The 23,788-nt window shown below is 45.1% G+C and overlaps 7 protein-coding genes across 7 annotated transcripts; 3 read left to right on the plus strand and 4 right to left on the minus strand.

Moving 5' to 3' along the window:
- Positions 1–129: 129 nt before the first annotated feature.
- Positions 130–1,662, minus strand: GL218_03346 (uncharacterized protein; the record flags this gene model as incomplete). Its single annotated transcript, XM_033579903.1, has 3 exons — positions 130–1,243; positions 1,439–1,445; positions 1,515–1,662. The coding sequence occupies 3 exons, from the start codon at positions 1,660–1,662 to the stop codon at positions 130–132; spliced, it is 1,269 nt and encodes a 422-aa protein (XP_033436780.1).
- A 2,486-nt stretch (positions 1,663–4,148) lies between these two features.
- GL218_03347 (putative HC-toxin efflux carrier TOXA) lies at positions 4,149–6,199 on the minus strand (the record flags this gene model as incomplete). The annotated part of the gene is made up of 4 exons (XM_033579904.1): positions 4,149–4,996; positions 5,057–5,457; positions 5,518–5,781; positions 5,847–6,199. 4 exons carry the CDS (start codon positions 6,197–6,199, stop codon positions 4,149–4,151), a joined length of 1,866 nt encoding a protein of 621 aa, XP_033436781.1.
- A 2,150-nt stretch (positions 6,200–8,349) lies between these two features.
- Positions 8,350–10,857, plus strand: GL218_03348 (uncharacterized protein; the record flags this gene model as incomplete). Its single annotated transcript, XM_033579905.1, has 3 exons — positions 8,350–8,837; positions 9,020–9,476; positions 9,529–10,857. 3 exons carry the CDS (start codon positions 8,350–8,352, stop codon positions 10,855–10,857), a joined length of 2,274 nt encoding a protein of 757 aa, XP_033436784.1.
- A 1,465-nt stretch (positions 10,858–12,322) lies between these two features.
- On the plus strand, positions 12,323–14,059 carry GL218_03349 (uncharacterized protein; the record flags this gene model as incomplete). The annotated part of the gene is made up of 3 exons (XM_033579906.1): positions 12,323–12,397; positions 12,444–13,046; positions 13,109–14,059. 3 exons carry the CDS (start codon positions 12,323–12,325, stop codon positions 14,057–14,059), a joined length of 1,629 nt encoding a protein of 542 aa, XP_033436785.1.
- Positions 14,060–18,156: 4,097 nt separating this feature from the next.
- GL218_03350 (putative fad binding domain protein) lies at positions 18,157–19,565 on the plus strand (the record flags this gene model as incomplete). Its single annotated transcript, XM_033579907.1, has 3 exons — positions 18,157–18,320; positions 18,384–18,712; positions 18,772–19,565. The coding sequence occupies 3 exons, from the start codon at positions 18,157–18,159 to the stop codon at positions 19,563–19,565; spliced, it is 1,287 nt and encodes a 428-aa protein (XP_033437537.1).
- A 738-nt stretch (positions 19,566–20,303) lies between these two features.
- Positions 20,304–21,856, minus strand: GL218_03351 (uncharacterized protein; the record flags this gene model as incomplete). The annotated part of the gene is made up of 2 exons (XM_033579908.1): positions 20,304–21,487; positions 21,547–21,856. The coding sequence occupies 2 exons, from the start codon at positions 21,854–21,856 to the stop codon at positions 20,304–20,306; spliced, it is 1,494 nt and encodes a 497-aa protein (XP_033437168.1).
- Positions 21,857–22,657: 801 nt separating this feature from the next.
- On the minus strand, positions 22,658–23,402 carry GL218_03352 (Large-conductance mechanosensitive channel; the record flags this gene model as incomplete). Its single annotated transcript, XM_033579909.1, has 4 exons — positions 22,658–22,717; positions 22,779–22,923; positions 22,988–23,188; positions 23,245–23,402. The coding sequence occupies 4 exons, from the start codon at positions 23,400–23,402 to the stop codon at positions 22,658–22,660; spliced, it is 564 nt and encodes a 187-aa protein (XP_033437539.1).
- Between the last annotated feature and the right edge of the window lie 386 nt (positions 23,403–23,788).

Here is a 23,788-nt window from a genome sequence, read left to right on the forward strand (position 1 = left end):
CTTTCTTCAGGCAGATACGAGTCTATGCTAAGAAAATGGTTTCTCTAGTACTTAAAAGGACATATTAAATAATGCCCTAGAGCTAGTTGTAGATTCTTTTATTCACTAGATTATTACTGGTATTAAGATTCAATGTCTCATTTCTCCCTCGGCCGCCTCAATTTCCCACTGCGATATCATCTCACTATACCACTCCGGTGGATTCTCCCAGGTGGCAGTAAGTGGACATGACAGACTTTCTGGCTGGCTAGTGCTGAAGTCATGCGTGGCGGTGCTAGGTTCGAGGGTAAGGAAGAAATCGAGAAGTTGTCGCCAGTCGGAACGTGATATTCGCGGCGGGAGACCATTAGCCGAACTACTACTACCATACCCCCCCTGATTGCTGCTGCTTCTGCTTTCGTTGTTCCGTCCGCTGCAATTCGAATCCGGCGGCAAAGCTTTGATAATCTGTAGGCCGTTGGCAACATGTGCTAACGCCGCTGCCTCGTTGCCGCGGGACGTCTCGATGCAGACGAATATTAGACAGCATATGAGCGTAGTCTCGACGCTTTCGGACGACGACCCCGGCTGCACGTGTCGTTGTAGGTGATATATTGAGAGGTTGTACTGCTGGATCATGAATAATTCTAACTGATCCGCGCACTGGTAAGTATCCTCGGGCGGTGGTGTTGAAAAGTATGATGGTTCGGCTGGACTGCCGCCTCGTGGGGACATCCTCGGTGCTGGTTGTTTCATTCTCATCATTTGGTAGTTCTGCTCTTGTTGGTGTTGTCCTTGCTGCAGCTGCATGCTTTCGTACGCGGCTCCCAGCGCGATCAACGCGTGCCGCACCGCCGGGTCCGAATGTCCTACTTGCGGCACCAGGCGGCGCCAGAACGACGCCCCGAGGCTGGACGCGTGCAGGGCTAGCCCGGCTTCTGCCGCTTGCCGGAATCGGTGGAAGTACAACCGCTCCTCTTCCGTGCCTTCGATGTCGGCAGCCAGCGGGCGGAGGATCTGCAATGCCGAGTTTCCCCGGTACGCGGCGGCGAAGCTACTTCGTGCTAAGTCGTGCCGCGTTCCTGAGTACCCATCCGTTGCGGTGGTCGGTGTCGAAAAAGGAGTTGCTAGCTGATCTGGAGACGACGATGCTGGCTTCTTCGGCCGTGGCGGCGGCGCACCATCGTACCCGTCACATTTCCGTCCCGTGCTTGTGCACCGCGTGCACGCGGGTTTGGTCTCGTCGCATTTTACGCGCCGTATCCTATGTTGTTATGAGGTAATTAGTTTAGCTTCTAATAGCTCTGGGGTTGTATTGAGAATAAATGGATGTAAAATGTAAGATACATATACTGGGTGCAACAGGAGTACCTAGCATTGGTATCGAAGAGAGACATAAGATAAGAGAGAGTCTTCGTTTGATATATAGGTAGGCATCCAGTTAATATAATAAATAAACTTACTTGCTGTACGGAATGAGTTAGTAGATGATCATGAATCCTATCAAGGTCGATAGACTAACCAAGTAATACAACCTGTTCGAACCTTGGGCTTGCTTGCTCTCTTGCGCTTGGTTGATGTTGTAGCTGTGGAAGCAGTGTCTAATGACAGCGCCGGGTCGATCATGTCGTCGCCGGAGGGGGTTGGACTTGTTTCCCATTGGGGTTTCTTTGTAGGCGCCATAGTCAATAAGCGGCTTATGGTAATAGATCGAATAATACAGATTAATAGAGTATGCGGTTGTGTAATCCTCCTTTTTTTTCTTTTCTGAACTTGGAGGGTGACAATCTTGGGTGCCAATGATCCTGAGCAACTTTCTTGAATTTGTTAATTGGTACTCTGCATATGTCTAGACAACCTAAAGGGACGAATGCGAGAGAGCGTTTTGTCGTATTTATTATATGTATTACCGCATTTTCTAAGCCTCCCCTTATTTCCTGCGAATAGCCAATCTCACTTGCAAGAATATGGAATTTCCATACTCATTATGCTTGTCTGATGATACGGGATCACATATTTCATCCCGATGGCGCAGGCAAAAAGTACCGAGCTATCCCCATTCATATCCGGTCCTGTGTGCCGATCGTATGCCATCCCCTTGCCTGGACCACCTAATCCCGTCCCGTACAATTCTTTTGACTAGAATTTCCATTTCGGGATAAGAAATAGAGACTTTTGCAAAAATAACATGATGGCGTGCCGCGAAGTACTAACTCAGCTAGTTTACCTTGAATTGTAAGGTAGCATAAGGGGGTCCCATCCTGACTAAGTATATCGGGGTCTGATTTAGCGGGATTGTGGTAGCCGTTCCATTTTTATCTCCAGCCTTACCAAGCAACCGGCAAAGAGCTGCATGAGGTGCGGGTTAGTATAGTATGTGTAGTGCTGGGGCTGGAGGGCAGCTTGGCGCCTTATGACAGGTAGAATGTTATGCTAGCCCCGTAGTAAGCCCGTGTGGTGGTTTACAATGGACCAATAGATATGAGAGATTGCTAGTTTACTCATACTTAATATCCAATAATACTTAAACTATATGAGAGAGCTTCTTCTAGTTACCCGAAGCAAGCGACTAATACATGCGTATCTCAACCGATATTATTATCAGACTTAAACCCTTACGTAAGTTTATATATACTACGACAAGCTAAACTGTTGAACAAATATAGAACAAATATAGAAAATAGTAGACCCGCATGTTTCTATCCGATCTTTGCGTGAGCACGTATTCCGGTCTATTCTATATTAGTCTAACTAATAGTATGTATAGTTGCCTTCCTCGGTTGCTCCCGCTCTTCCCCATCAGCTTCCTTGGAATTATAAACTCTGGTTCAATGATAAACATGATGACGACAAGGAGGTCAACTAGTTCGGTTAAATTTGACTGGTGCGTACGCCATACTGCATTACTCTTTAAAGAGAGGATCCATGCCCCTACAAATACGACTTCTTCGATAGCCGTATTTAAGGGTTTCTAGAAGAAATAAATGGAGAAAATGGAATCAGCCTCTACGGCCGCGGAAACGTTGACCTGTCTATCTAGAACTTAGATGGTCAGGGACAGGGTCATTGATGGTAGCGAAGGAATCTTAATGAAACGATCCATAGGTAGGCAAGACGATTACTGGCCAAAACCCACATCGAGACCAAGCATCAAGGTTCCATTAGCAACTAATGTTTTGAGAGGATAGATACCCACTATGGACGATCTGGGAATGCATCTCTCGTAGATAACGAGCTTATATGAATGTTATCACGGCCCGCTACAGAACATCGCTAGTACTCAGATTAGCGGCCCCTGAACGAATATTTTCCTTGTCAACCCCCACGTAAACTAGCTATATGTTACAAAGGTATGGAAACTGGGGCATGATCATCTCGTATTTAAATAATTGACCAATCCGAAGTTTGCGGAGAAAACTTAAGTATCAGGGCTTTTAATCATTATGTCGACAATGTAACTAGTTAAAAACAAAGTGAAAAAGTGAAAATAAGGAGAATATTAATATAGATCAAACGACCAAAGGAACTGAAGATCTGTACGTACTAGTGTTCCATTTAAAAATTAGTGTTAGTTTAATTATTATGTAAAGTAATAGCACAGATAAACTTACAAGCTGTGTTCCCAGATGTTCGCTGTGTTATACTGTAAGGACTACGCCAAGACTTAGGGGGCATTTGACTAAGCATCAACAATAGTCATCTATTTTTAGACAGGCTATTCATTAATAGATTACCTAACCAAAATAGTAGCAAGATCGTGCAAGGCATATCATACCGCAAAGTACCCACCCCGAACCCACGTAATACCTTTATAACGAAGGATAAGAAGGATAAGAAAATGTAACCGCATGAAGCAAATAAGCTTACAACATCAGATGTGGCGCTTTTTACATATTTTAACTTTATTAGGTTTCTCTTGGTTTTCAAGGTTCAAGACAGGTTATTATTACTATCTATCTATCTATATAAGCCAATTCTAACAATACTATTGCCATATATATACTTCCAGAGTAGTATCCAAATATCCATCTATTCCCATCCAATTCTAGCCCGACCTATTTAGCTATAGCACAACCAATATATCAGCATTTAGAGAGGTCTGGGCTCATCATTATAATAGTTTCGTCCACAACGCCCTATTTATCGTTTATTTCTATTTCAAGAGATATTCAATCTTCTAAGCGGTCAACTTTAACTTGCCCCTCAGGAACAGCTTTAGGATCGGGCGATGTTTGAGATGGATGATATGAATCGCTGGATTTTCGCTTGTCTTTGTCTAATTGAATTGATTGTCGCAGCGCGTTTGATGTGGCATCCTGTGAAGTGGATTTTCGCTGTTCCTCACCTGCAGATGTCGAGTCATTCTCTTTCGGTTCAGAGGGCCTCGCTCCTGGTGGACCTTGCGGCCCAGTCTTCTTGATATTTTTCCATTCCATAAAAAGAGCCGCTACCAAGGCAACAAGTGCCACACCCATACCGCATAGGAATATCCTTGAGATGGCCCCGTTGTAAAGTTCCTTTACTCTGAGTTTATACTCGGGCGGGACCTTGTTGACAAGATCTGTGGCGCCTTCGTTGGTAATTTCCTTAGGATCAAGGCCGGGGATATCAGTCACATGTCCAACAATGTAACTGCTCAAAAGGTTCTGCCCAACAGACACGAAGACGGCTCCGCCTAATTGCTGGCAAAAGAACATGAGAGCGATACCAGTCGGAATATCGGGTTTGGGAAGCACAGCCTGCGCAGAAAGGCCAGCTGTTTGCATTCCCATGCCCAGCCCGAAACCGACGATGATCTGGTATCCAATCCAGTGAGGAGAATCTTCGTCAACTTTAAAGGTGCTCATCAAGCCCTGCCCTACAGCCATGATCATAGGACAGACTAACATCGAGGGAACATAGTACCCGACTTTTTGGGTGAAGATACCAGATATGATACTGGCCACGACGAGACTTAGAACCAGGGCTATCGTGTTAATACCGGACTGCACAGCACTCACGCCTTGTACAGTTTGGACTGTAATTTAATATAAGTATACGAGGTTATTGGAGAATCTAGGTTGGGGAGATGACTTACACCATAACGGTAGGTAGTAAACACTCATCATCATCGACGCAGCGACGCAGAACATGAAAGTAGCCGCGGCAGCAACGCTACGTTGGCTAATGATTCTAACGGGGATAGTTGCAGTATCTGGCATCAGCACCTGAACTGCCATGAAGGCAATAAGTAGTACGCCAAAAAGAACGAACAGAAGGATGATGCGCCAGCTATTCCATTCATACGTAGACCCGCCCCATTGGAGTGCGAGCAAGAGACAAACGATGCTCGGGACAAAGAAGAATGTTCCTAGAGGATCCAATCGAGTGAAATGTTCCCAGAATTTTGCTGGCTCTGGTGGTCTCGTCGGAAGTTTCACAGCTAGAAGACATAATACTGCAACACCACCGATAGGAAGATTGATATAGAAACACCATCTAGCCATGCCAACGTTAGTTTGTTTCAATGAACGAAGATAAGGAGAAGAAAATGTGTACCTCCAAGTAACGCGATCAGTGAAAGCACCGCCTATAAGAGGACCCATGACCGAGCTGATTCCGAAGATAGTCCCGAAGATTCCTTGAAACATTGGTCGCTTTCGGAGAGGTACTAGCGGAAGCATGATGATGGAGACACCAGTGAATATACCTGCGGCGCCAAAACCGGCGATGGCGCGTCCAAGAATAAATGCGATCGAGTTTGGAGCCACGCCGCAAATGACGGAACCGATCTCGAAAAAGGCGACAACGAATAAGAAGACCCTTGTCAGATAAATGTTAGCTATGTCGCGCGTATCTTTTTTTTTTGCAAGAGTTTATAAACATACTTTTTTATATCGTAAAACCTGTATACTCTACCGAATACAAGCTGAGACGCCGCAGTTGTTAACTGATACGCCGAGCCATACCAACCGATATCCCCTAAACTATTGAACTCTTGTGTTATCCGGGGGATCGCTGTACCAATAATGGTCCGATCAAGAGCTACTAAGAATAGAGTAATATATATACTAGCCATAACAGACCAGAACTTGAGAGTCTTTGGCTGGAAATTATCCTCAGCTTCGTCAACAAGTTCAAGCGGTGCCGGCTTGACATCGGTCGTCTTCTCTACATCGTCAGGGGTGGCTACCACTGAAGGGCCACCCGCTTCGGAGGTCTTCCGTGACAGTTCGGCCATGGAGTTCCGAGAGGATAGGTGTAGGATGGGTCCAAGGATAGGGAGAAAGAAGGGATGGATAATGAGAAAGGACAAAAGCGAAGCTGGGAGAACCCAAGTAGTAGTCTCCCTCTATTTCTCTAATTGGTCCAAGACAACACAAGGTTTGGTAAACCTTGAATCTAGGGATAAAAAGGAATGTATATATATGGTGTGTATAGGAGTTAAGTATGCTCTAGTATTAACTACGTAAAAACAAGCCATGAATGCAAGCCTCTTGGCTGGCATAAGCTGTCCGTCGAGTAGGACGGACAACATAAGACGGATGGACAGCCATGTGGTTTACACGTTGGATGTTGGATATACGAAAACCCACATCTTTTCCTCGTGGATAGTGACATTTTCTATACCGGGGCATTGGGGAGCACCGAGACGGGGACGCAGTTCGGGAGCGATTTGGCACAGAGAATCCGAGCAGCTTTAAATGATTTGGAGAAATAAACATAAAAAGATACCTACCACGTGATACAAAGTTCTTATGCTTTTCGGGCGGAACTTTTAAGGGGAGGTGAGGACCGAGGCGATTTGTCCGAAGTGGGTCTGTGTTACGATGACTGTAATACTGAATGGCACAAAAAGCTGAGCTAAACTGAACTAAACATATACAAATTATGTACGGAATACATAATGCCACAATATGTCATAAGATACCTATGGAAATACCTAATATTAGGTACATTAAATGTGTATTCGTATGTACATACATGTACTGACTAAAGGCTTGCATTTGCATATTTTAAGGTCAAGCGGCGTTCTCGGTCCCGAAATATAATATTTCAACGCCGAGCGCTAAGCAACGCTAACAACGAGAATTACAATTTTACAGACTGCAACCCGACAAACAAGTTATTCTATCCTATCAAATCTCCTATCAAAAGCTTTTTGATAAGTTAGTTTGCTAACTTGTTCAGCTTTTGTCGGTGGTCGGTGTTTAGAATCTACGAGACTTTTAATACGAGGCTACTACCTATTTCGAAACTACACCGTCATGGCTCAATTGTGAGCTGAACCCTGTCGACGGCATTGTCTAACTGCCTACCGCCGTTGATTATGGAGGGGGGTATTACCGAATGAATGAATGAATTGGGTTTGAAGGATGCGAAACTTCTTTTTTTTTCCCAAATCGTTTTTCTCATCCGCCACATGACATCCTAATATCCTAACATCCTGACATATTGTCAAAGGAAGTTCTATTAACTTACCCCCAAGACTTATTGTAACATTCCCTATACTCCCCCCCAAACCCTCCAATCCCCCCCAGAATACCAGAATAACCTGAATAACCCAGAAATACTTATCCTGAATCGTCTTTGAATCCTCATAGTCTATCTTCGTCTACCTACGCAAACAATAGCCACTGTATCCGTAACATACCTGTAATAGTTGCATTTTGGGATCAAATGGACAGTGAATATTGAATCACTTGAAGATCCCCCCTTCTCTACAAATTTAAAAACAAGTTCAAGAACTGTTCCGGTCTTTATATTCAAATTATCTGCACCTTTATCTGCACAATTCAATACACAATCCAATACATAATTTCATACCCTCCCCTAGTTTCGCCTCTTACATAGTAAGGTCACAATTAAACTCCTACTGTAACGAAAATACGCACACATCTTTCCCCTTTGATTTGACCTGCATATCTATCCCCCCCCCCTCCTTTCTTCTCATCGAGAAGTTTAGATGGGGTTGAATGGTCTGGTCTGGTCTACCCGGTCTACCTAGTCTACCCATCCTCTCTCATCTCAAACCCCCCGTCTCATCTGTTAATTTCCAGAAGCGACACAGCAGCTAAAGACCCTGCACGAGCCCGTTCGCGACATCTCCAGTTGTCTCTTTTTCTTTATTGCCCGTGCCCCTCTCGGTCCCGAAATTCCCGCATCAACACCATCGTTCTTACGCCTGCTTGCCAATCAATGCTCGCTCCCGGTCTTGAGGCTTTTCGTCCCATGTGGAACAGAGTCACTTTTTGGTTACCTAGTCGAGTCCTAGTTGAGCTTTGTTAATCATTAGCTCGTCGGTAATTGTCTGCACGCTTATTGCTAGCGGTGTAAGAACCCGTTGTCCTCGGGACCGACTGAAGAGAAAAAAAAAGCTTCCCGTTCGCTATGCCCCCGACCCCAGAGTCCCAGCTTGGTGATGGCTCGGCGAGCAATGAGCCCACGCCGCCTGCGGGCTCCTCGGTTAACTATACGCCCCCAAATCCAGACGCCTCTATGATCAAGGTTACAAGAGGGCATAGCTGTGTGTTATGCCAGCAGCGCAAGGTACGTTGCGATAAGAACAAACCCTGCTCCAATTGCTTAAAGGCAAATGTCGAATGCCGTGTTGTGCCACCTCAACCACCTAGGCGCCGCAAGAAGCGCGTTCCCGAGCGAGATTTGGTTGAGCGTCTGCGGAAATATGAAGCGCTCTTAGCCCAGAACGGCATCGAATTTGATTCGCTGGGTCCGGACGTCAAGATTGTGGACCCCGGCTCCGTTGAAGACGGTGACGAGCTAGAGTCCGAGTTTATAAGGCAGAGGAGTAAGGAGTCTCCAGCCGGTGTGGACCCTGACTTGATCTCATCACCCGGCGAGACCGCCCATGTTCCCAGGTAAGCCTAACCTGTCCCCAGATCGGCGGGGAACGTTTCATCCGGTACCTTGACTAACCACTTATCCCACTAGGACATTCAAATGGTTTCCTTTCCAGAGGGAGGCTAGTAGTTTTCTCTTTCCTATTTCGTTACCCTATACTAATATTGATATAGTTTCGAGCAACGGATGAAGCAATCAGAGACTCATCCGATGAAGAAGATGTTGGATCATCCATCAATCAAGCATATGACAAGATGTTTGAGAGCCCTGATGGCTTCCCTTTTGTAGTCGGCGGCCAGTTCGAAAGTGTCACCGCTCAACATCCATCCGCCATCCAAATATTCCAGTTATGGCAAATCTACCTAAATAATGTTAACCCTCTTCTTAAGCTTACACATACACCAACATTGCAAGTGCGGATTATCGAAGCCGGAGCAAGCCTCGACAAGGTGTCTAGGTCCCTCGAAGCACTGATGTTTTCAATCTACCTAATGGCTATCACGAGTATAGATGATGAAGAATGCCAAGCCACGTTTAACGAATCGAGAATCAACTTGCTGGCCAAGTATTATTATGCTACACAGCAAGCCCTTCTAAATGCAGGCTTTATGCGCAACCCGGATCTTACCTTGCTGCAAGCTTACCTTTTATATCTTGTAAGATTAAAATCGCCTCGTCTATTTGAGGTCCAGGTCTGACGTATATCAGCTGGGTATCCGACAGTATTCGGACCCCCGGTCATTATTTTGCTTAACGGGAATTGGCGTACGCCTTGCTCAGAGGATGGGTTTACATCGTGACGGTGCTCAATTTAATTTATCACCATTCGAAGTGGAAGAGAGGAGACGACTATGGTGGAACCTTGCCGGATTTGATCGACGAATAGGAGAACTATGTGGTTCCATCATCACTGCCATATCCAATGGGGGTAACTGCAAATTACCGCTCAACATCGACGACGCCAACTTACACTTACACGCGAAAGACCCTCCTCCACCGTATACCGGCGCGACTGAGATGATGTTCTCTCTCTCGCGCCTAGAGTTTGCCAAGGCACCAGGAAACGATAAGATGAGAGGCCAATCTTCAGAAACGAATCCCCAAGCGGTTGCAAGCGTTGCTGACCACCGGTTGTCGAGCTATCTCGAACGATTTTCTTCTCATATGGAGGATACCTATCTGAAATACTGCGATCCTAAAGTCCCACTTCATTATATGACTCTTCTTATGACGCGAGCGAATATCTGTAAGCTAAAGATAGTATCCGGCTTCTTCCGCGTTGCACTTACGGCACCTACTCCCTTGCCGACAACCGAGAGGGAAGAACTCTTCATCGAGGCAATTAAGATGATCGAGTATGATAGCATGATGCAAGCAAGAGAAAGTTTACGGGGCTTCCTCTGGTATACTAATATGCATTTCCCATTCCCGGCTTATATATGCTTGCTTACCGAACTTCGCCATCGTACGACCGGTGACTTATGCGAGCGTGCGTGGGAAACCATCTGCGAGCACGCTGACCGAAGGAAGATGACATCTCACATGCGTAGTCCTATGCATCTATCCTTTAGCCCTCTCTTTGTAAAAGCCTGGGACGCGCGCGAGGCCGCAGAAGCCGCCCTCGGGCGTACCCTAGCACCGCCTCGCCTTATCACCCACATGAGACAAATCGCGGCTCGACTACCAAAGGCGATTAAAAAGAAGTCGCCGGTACCCACGCCTTCACCTAAGATCCCTGTCATAAGCGGTGCTTACGTTGCAACGGCGCCAACGCCACCAGAACAACCAAACGTACCAGGTGCTGCTATACCCATATACCCGGAAACCGATATATTCGGTGGTGGCATGCCGCAGATGGACATGAACCGGCAATTCGCGACTGCGTTCCCGGACGTAAACTTTGGCGGCGAGATGGACTGGAACTACTTGATGCAGGAATACGGTGGATTCATCGCCCACGCACCCCAGATGACGGCCTACGCTAATCAGACGCCAATGCAAGATCCTAATCACCCCCCAACTTCTGCATGGCAGTGAATTGTATGTATGCATACCTGCACATTTTTCTACTGGCAATCTAGGTATATATGGATCTAGACATATAATGGATGAACGAGATACGGGTTTAAACGGAATAGGGCACATATCTAGGTACTCAACTATCTCAGCATGTATATAAAGCAGGAGGTCTGTATATGGAAGGTCGGGACTTTACAGATATATTGGTAAAGGTTTATGTACTATATATCAGGTATATAATATTATTATATGGATGCAAATAGGTGAGAGATTATGTGAGGAATGAAGATATTCCTTGTGTATATAAACTACCACAATTTTCAAAGGGTGGGGTAGGTAAGAATTAGTCGGTATGTATAGGGAGAGCCTACTTACACCTTCTGTCCGTATGTATTGAAGCATTCTTAAACTATAAATACCTGTTAGAGACAGATAGCCTGGTTTGAATATTGTGAGATGCTTTTGTTGACCAGGCAATTGATCTTCATAGACGAAGGGGAAGACTTAGTTTCTATGTGTAACTAGGCATTGTACCATGAATGCCAACATTTACTAGCTCTCTATTGTCCATCGATTATTAGCTCTCATCTAACACTTGATGAGTATGTCCCCCCCTTTTATCCCCCAAACCCCTCCCCGCCCTCCGATTTACGAGTATTTGATATAAGAAAATGGCACCTTGCGTTCAAGATATAGAAGAAGCATAGGATGAAGAGATTAGTAACTGGAAGACCCCGGTTGGAGGTTGACATAATGTCACCGATATATAGTAGTAGGTGTATAGTAGTGTTTTGACCCCCTATCTTAGTTGCCAGTTCTTCTATAAGTTTCCTTATTCTCTTCCCTATGATATTAGATATATCCCGTCATAGATAAGCAATACCAAGACGTAGTACCTCATTTGTCATTTTATTAGCAACTTGTAGCCAAACGCACCTAATGGACTACCCAATGCCATGCCAAGTTATGCAGCATATCGAGCTTATGTACCATAGATCTCGATTACTCCATATATCACTTTGTGATTTCCCCTTTTTGCTTTTCTGCGGAGGATAACGGGGATCCGCCACGGGGAGGGAATCTCAGTTTGCTACCTAAGCTTGGATCTCTGATTGGAGGCGAGTAGATAGTTCTCCAAGATTCAGCACCACCACCTACTTTGGATAACGGCCGGGTCAGTAACTACTCAGGACTGTTAACTTGGCGTTGATGTTACGCGACATATCATATCTAATATATACGTCGGTTGCGCGTCATAACCAGCCAGTGAAGTGACCTTGGCTCAGGGTGCCACTTCCTTATATGTGATATACTTGATGTCATAGATCTAGCTATGGTAAGATAGGATGTTTATATATATTAAATGGTTAATCAGCTATACGTTTATATAAAGGGATCTCTCTCTTCTCCACTGTATATGCCATATATCTTACGTGCAATATCAATCAACACACCACTACTTATACCCAGATCTACCATCGCCATGTTGAATCTGCCTCTCCACGACATGAGCCCTATGGAATGGCCCATAGCGGCTTTTATGATTATTATCCTCACAGTACGTACTTAGCTCCCAAGGTAATATCTAGGCTAAATGAATATAGTTCCTAGCAAAGGGTATATACAATGTATTCTTCCACCCCCTGGCCAACATCCCTGGGCCATTTCTCGCCAGAGCAAGTCAAATACCTTCGTGGTATCACGCACATCGAGGGGACCGGCATATCTGGGTATGGCAACAATTCCAGATATACGGCGACAAGGTACGCGCGGAACCCAACACAGTCCTTTTCAACAGCCCTGAAGCGTACGCGGATATATACAGCCAGAAGTCGAACGTAAGACGAAACAATTTATACAAGGTAATGCAGTTCAACGGCTTCGAAGATGCAACGATTACTACACTTGACGTCGCCGAACATGCGCGGAGGCGAAAGATCCTGAGTCTCGCTTTCACGGAGAATTCGGTGCGTGCCGCGTCGAGTTTCGTCATCCAGCATTTAGACCGTTGGAACCAACTTCTTATGGAGGAGATTGATTCCGGCTGGTCACCTGCGGTCGATATCTCGGAGAAGCTAGATGGTCTAATCTTCGATATCATGGGGGATCTTAGTTTTGGGAAGTCTTTCAATGTCAAGGAACCCGGGGTTAACCCCCTGAAAACCGTACAACACAGCATTTCGGATTATTTGAAATTGCACCATTCGGTAAAATTTCCTCGCATTGCCCTTTTAGAATTATGCCCGTGCTGATGGCTGAGTGCTTGTAGATGGCCCGCTCCCCCTTTCGTGATTATATCGTTTGGCTCAGGCCTAGGGGCTTGGACAAGCTTTTCGCGTTATTAACGCCACCAAATATGCAGCAATACGAACGGTTTATCCATGATAGCGTCACCGAGAGGATTTCCTTGCACCAGGAACAAGCCGAGAAATTGGAAGCTGAGCGGCGCCAGGATATGTTCTATTTTCTGTGCGAAGCCCGTAACCCCGATACTGGCCTTCCAGCCTATAACGAGGCCGAGCTCCGAGCGGAGGCAAACCTATTAATTGTTGCCGGGTCCGATACCACGTCTGTCAACCTCTCCGGCCTATTCTTTTACTTAACTGGTGACGACCAGCGTTATCAAAAGCTTGTCCGGGAGATTCGTACGGAACTTAAATCCATTGACGATATCGTATACGGACCCAAGCTTTCATCTCTGGTATACTTACGAGCGTGTATTGAAGAAGGGATGCGTCTTGCTCCGGCGATCCCCGGTGAGCTTCCCCGAGAAGTGCTTCCAGGAGGGCTCGAGATCCAAGGAGAGTATTTCCCCCCAGGAACCAATGTTGGTACGCCTAACTGGGCACTATCCCGTAATCAGGAAGTTTACGGCGACCCTGAATTGTTTCGTCCCGAACGCTGGATTGTAGACGAGGCTACGGGCGTAACGGAGGAGGACGTGAATAGGGCGCGGTCCAGTAGTCACCCTTTTGCTGGAGGGCCTGGTAGGTGCCTTGGACAAAACTTCGCAATGATGGAAATGATGATTATAGTCGCTCTAACTCTTCACCGATTAGATGTCAGGAGGGAGCCGGGCTCTACATTGGGGTCAGGGGGACCTGAATATGGATGGGGCGCACGCGATAGGAAGCAGTTCCAGTTGTTTGACGCGTATATTTCAATACGACATGGCCCAATGTTACAGTTCAGGAAGAGGCAGCAGTCAGATTATGCCTAGGTAATATGTATGGTCAAATAACTCAAATTCATAGTGATATTATATTGGAATTAAAGAAATTAGGTCGAGGTTAGGATAGGAAGACTCGTATCTGTTCGAGATATTCTTTTTGTATGTGCCATACAAATAGTATCTTTGATGCGATTCTGCCATAAGTGAAACAGGTTGAGAGCATCACAAAAAGATTTCATAATAAATATTCCTGTGTACATAAATTATTTTCTACTACACAAGCAATCAAATCCAGCCATTATTACCAATGTGTATCATAAAACATAACCCATATCTCATACCTCTCTAAACAAGGTACCTAGCTGCCTCTCATACGTACTCAAGTACAAATAGAGAAACTCATTATACTAAAATAAAAAGTAAACATGATATTACTTCACTTGTAAAATTCGTGAGGACTGCGTATAAGTTGTATGGGGTTTGGTTTTATTATGGTATTAGAAGAGTCGTGGACTGCTTCTCATAACACTAATTCACTAATGAATTTCCTAGCATCTTGGCAGAAAATCATTATTCTAATGAGTAAATACAATATTCCTATTCCACCTATTCACATGCTTATTCCCATCCGTCTTCTCCCTGATCTTGGGCTCATTCTGCTCTTGCTCCTGCTCCTGCTTCTTCTTCGCCTGAGGCCAGTCTGCTGTGGTGATTATCTCACTTGGTTTGGTTGCTGCACAAAGCATATTGGTAGTAACAATGCTGCATTGATACCTTAGACAGGTAGGTAGCTGCTTTTATTATGCTCTGTTTCTGTAGGGTTGGCCTAATTAAGTATTCCACGTGGTTAGTGGCTTCAAAGTTACAATCATTATTATCTTGCAAGGTTTATGATGTACTCACCATCTGTTGATAATTTCTTCCCTGTTTATAACTTGAAGCGGCAGATCTGATTTTCCCGGGGCCTTTGCAGTCCACTACCAGGCAGTTAAGTTCACATGTCCTCTGACTGTGGAAAGTCAGCACCCATTAAGCGTGAAGGTAGGGGAATGTTTTTAGAGGGGAGTCTTACCTTAAGATGCATGGAGCATCGCAAAATATTATCTCGTCTCGATTTTCATCGAGTCAGCCACGCTCAAGGATCAACAAGCCATATTGATTAACAGACACTGCAATCACACCAATCAAGCATGCAGACCTCTGACTCAATTCCCACCGTTTCTACTACCATAAGAGTTTTCCTCTGTACATTAAATCACGTTGCTATGCAATATGCAGTGTCAGGGGCACGCTTGGCTGACAAGCAAGAGGTGAAGTCGCAGCACAGAAGAGCCATTAGCAGTCAAGCAGACGCTGGTGTTCTGTATAATGCTAGCTTGTGACAGGTACTTCCTCCTATGGTAGTATAGCGGTCTGGGAAAAGAGTTCAATGGAATGCTGTTTCTGGGTAATGTAGTGGCTGTAATCTTAATAACAAGTGATGCTAGAGGGTAGTGGGCTGATGAGGACTTTAGGTGAGGATGTTAGGTGAGTGTGACAATCAGAATTGAAGATTGGGAAAAAATTTACCTGTATTTCTTGAGTTCGTTGTTGTTGTTCCATTTCTGTTGACTTGTTCTGTTGCCATGTTGTTGTTGTTGCTAGACAACCATCTAGATGCACCGGGGTTACCAAGGGCATTGAATGTTGATGACAATGTTTGTTTACGCGCTTCCGAGAAGACGCGAAAATTAGATTTTGATTGTATTACTTGAAATTGATAATAGTAATGAACAGGAGAAGGAAGTATAGGTAAGTTGTCTCAAGTATTGAGTGTTAGGGCAGTCCTTCAAGTGTGAGATGGTGAAGTACAAGAACAAGAAAGGATATATTACAATAGGTATTGTAATAAATGTTTGTAGTGACTAGTAGTCATGAAGAATAGTCAAGGGTTAAAGCTTTGATGTTACTTATGAGGTAGTATGATAATGATGATGATGGTTGTTGTTGTTGTTGTGTTTGGTAATGAGAAAGGTAAGAGGAAAGTTTCAAGTTTGGAGCGGAGGTGGCCATGCTTATATAGAAATTCTGGAGGGCGGTGATCAGTCTGGCAGAATTAGTCCGGCAGAATCAGACAGGTAGAATCAGTAAAATCAGGAAGGAGCAGCAAGAGCAACAAGAGCAGGCAAGAGCAGGAATTTTGGTTTCTAGGGAAGGTGCTCCTTACTTATCAAGAGGTTCCTTCCTCGTCTCCTAGAGAACTTAGAGGCAACTACGATATGTAAGGCAGGTACGTCCTCTATGTATGCAAACATTGCTCGTGCACGCAAGTACGTACACACTTATGCACCTACCTCATGTTGATTCAACTGCTGATTTAAATTTCAACATATCAGTGCAGGTACTCTTGCTAGATAATCCACACCACCTAACAACAAGACTTGAGAATCAACAATACACCTTTCAATAGGTACTTATCCAGTCTACAACATAGAATACAGTACTTATATATCTACATAGGTACATAACCCAAGAGCTACACGCATTTTTCTATGCGCACCTATGTAGATATCTACCAACCTACATGAAGTATCTAAGGTACTCTATCAACTTACATGATAGGCAATAATTGATGTTCCCTTGTAAACAAATTACATATGTACAAAATATTCCTACGTGATTTCCTTAGCAAGTAAAGCTAAATACAAACAAGAGCTATACGTTTGGCATGTATATCGGGTAGTTGCCTCGCACCAAAAACCTACATGAGGTATGATTCAAGCGTAACCCCAATGTTCGATTTGTCTGTACCTTCCTCCCTGATCCAGTCAACTTCTATGGAAAACAGTTCATAGACCAGCATGACAGCAACTTAATTCAATCCGAATTGGTGTAGTGGCTAACATTCGGGATTCTCGTTCCTGAGCCCGGGGTTCGATTCCCCGATTCGGAATTCTTTTTTGAATTTCTTAGACAGTATTCTTGATTTCAGGCATCTTTTTATACTATATCTTTATTTTACTTTACTCGAGTACTGTAGCTTTCCCGAAATTTAGTTGCTTTGCCCTTTTTTACTTTATTTCTCTAAGATCACAATCGTTAATATACTCCCCCTTTAATATATAATAGCTTCCGTCTATTATGCTATCATATACATATAGCTTTGCTCGTGCTCTCAATGGTCTAGCGAACCAGTGTGAGTATAGGTCTATAGCAATATATACCTAGGTAGCTAATCTTAATTTCCAGACTTATTATACAGCAAGTAACAGTACGAGTCCAATACTTATAACGTTCGTATAATTCAATTCTTCAAGAACATAGACTACGAAGGAATTATGAAGACATGAAAACCTAGTTCCATTTATTGGCTAGAATACTTAGAACTAATAGAACTAACTAAGTTGTTAATATTTTATAGACAGGCAGATGTACCTGGTGTATATGAGCCACAGGTGTAGGCGTGTTATTAGCCGCTAGAAGACGTGTAAAGGCGTCGGACACGCATATCTAGGGCAATATGATAAGATAATATTGTCCGGTCAACCGCCGAGCTGAAAAATAATGCCTTTGGCCACAGCCGATTATAATGTGGCGGGTATATACATAGCATGGCAGATTTACAAATATCATACTACACCGACAAGCTCCAAACGAAGCGGGTTGACGAAGTTTTCTCCAATCATGTTATATATATAAATATATATGTATCAAGTCAGTACGGAGAATCCTACCTAGAGTTTGTTACTATTTACTAAGTAAGGAAGAGTAAAGAGGTATATATCTAGTTATATCTGGGTACCTAGGTGGGTAACGAATCGTGTATAATACGGAGAAACAATAACACCAATCTGTCTTACCTGACCCTTGCATAGGATTCCTTCGTTGACGTCTTGCTCCATTAATGTGTTTGCTTGATGAGGTGTCTAGCCCTGTCACATAGCCTTACGGGGCGTGGAGAGATACTCCGTCCCCGAGAGCTGAGTGATCGCACGCATTTACTATCGCATGATTGGTTTAACTATTCTTGGGATCCTCGTACATAAAAACGGTCTCTCTGCCACTTCAATTTAAGCCGAGATGGCATATTCTCTATATTTATTACTATATTTGCTAAGAGAAAGTTGCCCATTACTATAAAAATGAAAGAGACTGTAGAACCAAACATGTCGGAAGCTAGATATAAGCCGAAAGTTCTCATCGTCGGCGCCGGCCTCGGTGGCCTCACCCTCGCCCAGATATTCCGGAAGAATGGAATACCATTTGAGATCTTCGAGCGGGACGAGAACGAAGTTGCCAGAGCCCAGGGCTGGTCCCTGACGATGCACACGTTAGTATTAGCTTCCCAATTATCATAATTGCATATAACTAAATCAATTCCTAAATCGTACAGTATTTTGGACGATCTGTTCAAGGCTTTCCCAGATGATATGCCCAACCTAAGGGACGCCACTCATCATCTTAATCCTCTTGACTTAGAAACTCAAGTCGTTTTCTATTTCCATAATGACCGTCTTGGCACGGAAAACTCTCCTTCTACTCCTACCTTGCGTGTTAACCGTCTGCAACTCCGGCAGTGGCTAGCAACCGGTGTCAACGTCCAGTATGGCAGGGTTGCAAAAAAGATTGAAAGGGTAGGAGATAAAATGGTGGTCTCTTTTATTAACGGCACCACCGCCATGGGTGACATCCTGATCGGTGCCGACGGTGCAAACAGCATTGGTAAGCTCTTTTCATCCCATAAATGATCTATTGTAATAAAGTATCTAATACGTGCACAGTAAGGGAGCATGTATTAGGGAAGCCTAATAGCGAGGTGTTGAGGAATGTCCCGCTCAGCTCCATAACTGGAGAGACCACTCTTACCGGTGAACTATTCGCACGTCAGCTAGAGATCGCACATAGCATGGCCATTATACCAGTCACCAGCGGTGACGGCTGGAACAATCTATTCATGGGTCTCACCAAGATATCGCCAGATGGCAAATCAGGAGAATTCTTCTGGGTTATCGGGTGGCACGATCCTCTCGCTGAGCAAACTGGCCGCGCGGCAGTCAACAGTCTTTCCAAGGCGGAACGTCTCGAACTTGCCAAGAAGATGACCGCGCACATGGATCCCAAATTCAGACGCATCATTTATGAGACAGCCCCAGAAGGCGTTCGGGAGATTGGATGGGTTCCAACGGACTGTCATCTTGACGAGATACCGCTTGGAAGGGCGATTCTGCTCGGCGATGCTGTGCACTTGATGCTGCCGTTCAAGGCCGAAGGAGGTATACATGCAATGCGCGATGCACTCCTCTTAGGCAAGCTAATAACCGAGCTCGATGCGTCGGATGACGCTGCCATCCACCGTCTACTCACTACATTCTATGGGGAAGTACTACCTCGAGGGGCTGAAGCTGTTGAGCTCTCTAGATACTTCCAGCACAACTTTAGGAAAGATAAGACTGGTGTTAGAGCTTGGGGACATCCGGTCAAAAGCCTACCGGATGAGAGACTGGAAATTGGACCTGAAGGGGTCCGTAGCATATCGAAAGGCATCTGCAAGCTAAGCCTAGTCCCAAGCATATAGAAGATAGCAATTCCTTCTTCTTATTGTCAATTGAATATAGAATAGGTACCTATATGTTACCTAATAGTTGGGCCCATATATGTATGTCCTCAAAGGTTGTCACTGTAGCCGCATTAACAAGACGATTGATATAATGTTGAAATATCCTTGTGACAGTATGTCCACGTTATACCTCTCATGCTACAGCCACCAAGAAAAAGAAAGAAAAAGAAACCCTGCTCTCCCCCCTTTTGCTTCTCCAGCTTCGAGAAACTTTCCCCATCTCAACTTCAGCATAGCTCAAACATAGAGTAATCTAGAGTTATTAATTCTCACCGCGATCAGTTTCAGCAAGAAGGGAGCGAGGGAGAGACTAAACGCTCTATTACGAATACTAGTTCATAGTTATACGGCTAAAGCATAGAAGGGAGACGCTACCCCAAGCCGTGAACCAACTTTTACCAAAGCCCCTAGATTACCCCTTAAAATATACGACCACCACAAGAAGGGGTAAAAGGAAAATTAAATCCTTCAGTTAAAAGATCTAAGTATACTAACGTAGCACGGTTAGAGGCTGCGAGATCAGACTAGGTTTGATGATAAATCATTTCAATATTATCATACGGCTTTCTAACAGCGAGTTTTAGCAATTACAAAAAAAAAGACCATGTATATTCCCTGGGTATGTATGCGTTATCCTCCACCAAATAATTTAAAGAAAAACCAGATCATTAGACATTATCCACGTCTATCCCAATATCATCGCGCGTCTGGGTATATCTCCTTCTCGTCGTCCGTCTTAGTATGCTCTATCGGAACGCCACGTATCTCCTCGCTCGCCGCGTCGTCATTCGCCTCGCTCTTGCGGCCCTGCTCGAGCGCGCGCTCGGCCTTGAGCTGCTTCTCGGTGTCGCCGTGTTTCTTGCCGCGCGCGCGAATCTTGTCGAACGCCTCGCGCGTTAGGTCCTGTCGGAACATGCGCTCCACCACGTCCTTCTTGCGCGTCCGCCGGCCCCCGATGCTGATTAGGATGCCTGCCGTGATGTTGACCGCGATGGAGCAGCATAGGATCGTCGCTGTTATTGCCATCGGCCGTACGTTATAGTCGATGCCCCATGTCGTCGCGCCCAGCGCGATCTGCAGGCACGAGTGTAGATCGAGCAGCGTTACGATTGCTACCAGCCAGTTCAGGGGAAATGCGTAATGTGTCTTGGTCTCGTGCGGCTTGTAGAAAGTGTGCGATTTAGCAAACTTCGTCTGGTGGTATACAAGCCGCGCTTCTTGCTGCGGTGACAAGACTGATAACTCATCGCGCGCCGCCTCGAGATCCGAATTCGTCGGTAAGTCGTTCTTGTCGCGCAGGTTCCCCATGCGTTTCCTTCTGCGTAGCTTCCATGTTAGGCGATGGTAGTGGGCTATATAAGCCATGTGATAGGTATCTATGGCACGAAAAGGCGCCAAACCGTCACCGACGAGACCGAAAAGGGCGACCAGGACGTAGTCGATAACGTTGATGGCGTAAACCTGCTCTTCTCCGACGTAAATCCAACCAATCAAGAATAGTACCCAGGCCAAGCCGAAAAGCGTGATAAGAGTCGCGTATAGCGTCACAAAAAAGCCAAGGGGCTTCCTGACGTACTGTCCGAAAGCCTTCATGCTGCGCTTAAATCGTGAACGTCGTGAATGTAACATATGGCGCACATAGTCATTAAGCTCATCCTTTTCGTCAGCAGTCCACCCGTCTAAAAATACTCCATCGGGGAGAACGGCATGGTCAAAATTAAACCCTTCTTCCTCTTTATCCTTCTCCTCTCGAATGGTTCTATGTTCGGGCACTATTGAAAGTTGATATGTTGGCCTCCGGTTGATAAATCTACCGAGAGATGGCACAAAAAGAGAGTTTTGTATATTGGTCACGTTGTTAAACGTAGACACCTCGGGATCTGATTAAGTGGTCAGCTCTATACTCGAACATTTTATCGCTGTTTTATAAAGCACTTACCTATTACATCGAGTAGGTCGGCGATATTTTCATCGAGTTCAGCCCGCCCGTTCGGTGTATGGAAAAGAGCTGTACTAGTCGGTCTTGCATTCTCAGCAATCGGGGCCATACGAGAGCCATTTATTCCCCTGCGAGGTCGTATCACTGCTAATCCTGGCCGCTGACGACCTTGACCTATAGGGTCAGAACTCGAACGACGGCGTCCATTATCTTGGTATTCGCGCTGTTGCTGCTGTTGCGACTGTAAGGTTGCCGTCTCTGTCGCTGATCGTTCCAAGTCGTGAAGTTGAATATGCGACTCATTAGACATTATAAGCTTTTGGAAACGGTTATAACGCGTCCATTAAATTTTAGTACGCGAAAATCAGATCTGACTCGAGGCATTGTGGTATTAAAAGGTGTTTAACATGAACTAGAAGAAATTATATTGCCCCTAACCACGTTGCTATAACAGTGACATCATACATCGCGGGTCGGTTCCAGGGATTAAAACTTGGCTGCAACTCTACATATGCAACATATGCAGATGTAGCAGTAAAATAGCTTATCGGCTTTATCTGATCAACGCTTTACTTCATTAGTGCATACCTCATTTGCGGCATATAGTTATACAAGATACCTAATCTTCAACTTTCCAATTCGAACTTTTAGTCTTCACAAAGTGAATTTCATAATTACAACAATTACGATCACTATTAATCAAGAAGTCTTTGATTTCAACCAAAAATCTCATTTAACAATATCTCCATAAGCATGAGAAGTACTAGTACTCGGCCCAAATTTGGATTGAAGTTCTTGTAAGGCAAATACTCTCCCAACATACGCCATACCCCCCTGAAACCGGATTTCCCCTCGTGACGTTTCCTCGAACTTCACTGGTGCCCATGCGCCGATCTACGCCAACACCGAAACTCAATGACGAGAATGTTCGATCCGATCATGCTAAACCAAGTGGTCTAAAGCCTATCAAAGTGTTTATATGAGACATTCTCTAAAAAAGAATAATACTTAGAATGCATCCCGAAAGGTGATTAATTCGAAGCATACATACTGACCGGAAACACGATATTCAGTCGGTATTTCCGATAAACAACTCGTAACTATGGGTCGTCTATCGCATCCGCTCTTCTCGCCCATCGAGCCAGCTAGTACAATTCACACATCGGATTGCCTAGATCGGTCAGACCCATCGGTCCCTAGTGGCCAGCTACCTTAGGGTCAAAATCACATACCTTTGAGCTGACACTCTTCCTACAGTATCGACACTTGACGGTATGCTTGATGATAGGATCGTGCGACAGGCACTGGTACAAGCTTGCTAGGCCGTACAGGGCTAGGCCGACGCCTAGAAAATTGATGACCCTGTTGAGAAATATACTAATCGACGAAGTTAATTACCGAGAACCTATTGTCAACAACGAAGGCGTTTAACTATCCGTACCCATAAGCTAGAATGACGGCCCCATCACTCTGCGCCTGATCTAGGGTGTTGTAGCCATCTTGGTCGTTGTAATTCGGCCCTGGTCTCAACACGGCGAACTTCTCGCCCATGTTTCTTCGTAGTGGGAGGATGATGGAGAGTGGAGGGAGAAGTATATCGCTCACGAGTGAGGTAGTGACGGCTGTGAATGCCGTTGCTAGGCTGCAGAGACGAGAGTCAGTGGTCCGCAGCCCTAAGCTCTAGACGGGCTCACTGACATCAAACCGAATGCAATTTCAAGAATGTTGCCCGAGAAAGCGAATTCGATGAAGTCGGAAAAGACACGCCGCGCTTTTTCCTCGCCTTCTCGTAGCAGGGTCCGTCGCTCCTCTTCCGGCTCGGGGCCCTCCTCGTTAAATTCCCACGGACGAGGCATTCTCAAAGGTGTTAAGGTATAGTATATAGGGATTCGAGGTGGTAGGTTATTTACGTATATTAGGTACTCTCCGAAGGTTACCTTCCGACGGCGGTGAGTAACGAGGTTAGTCTTTAGGATTAAAAGTTCAGATTACGGTAGTACAATGTTGTTTCGCTTGTATTATTTCAAGCGAAACTTATATTACTCAGCTCGGGTGCACCTTCAGTCTTTTTTCAAACTGAGAACTCAGAACCCAATAAAAGGGAAGCTGAGAAAGAGCCCTTGGAATACAGTGTAACACGACGAGTGGTGTTACAAGAGAATTCCATTGGCAGCCGGTCTTTTACTTAGCTTGGGACGGCGTCACATGCACCCCGTACCATTACATCATAGGCCTAAACCAT

This window comes from Daldinia childiae, assembly GCF_008694065.1.
Source record: "Daldinia childiae strain JS-1345 chromosome Unknown Scaffold3, whole genome shotgun sequence".
NCBI lineage: Eukaryota > Fungi > Ascomycota > Sordariomycetes > Xylariales > Hypoxylaceae > Daldinia > Daldinia childiae.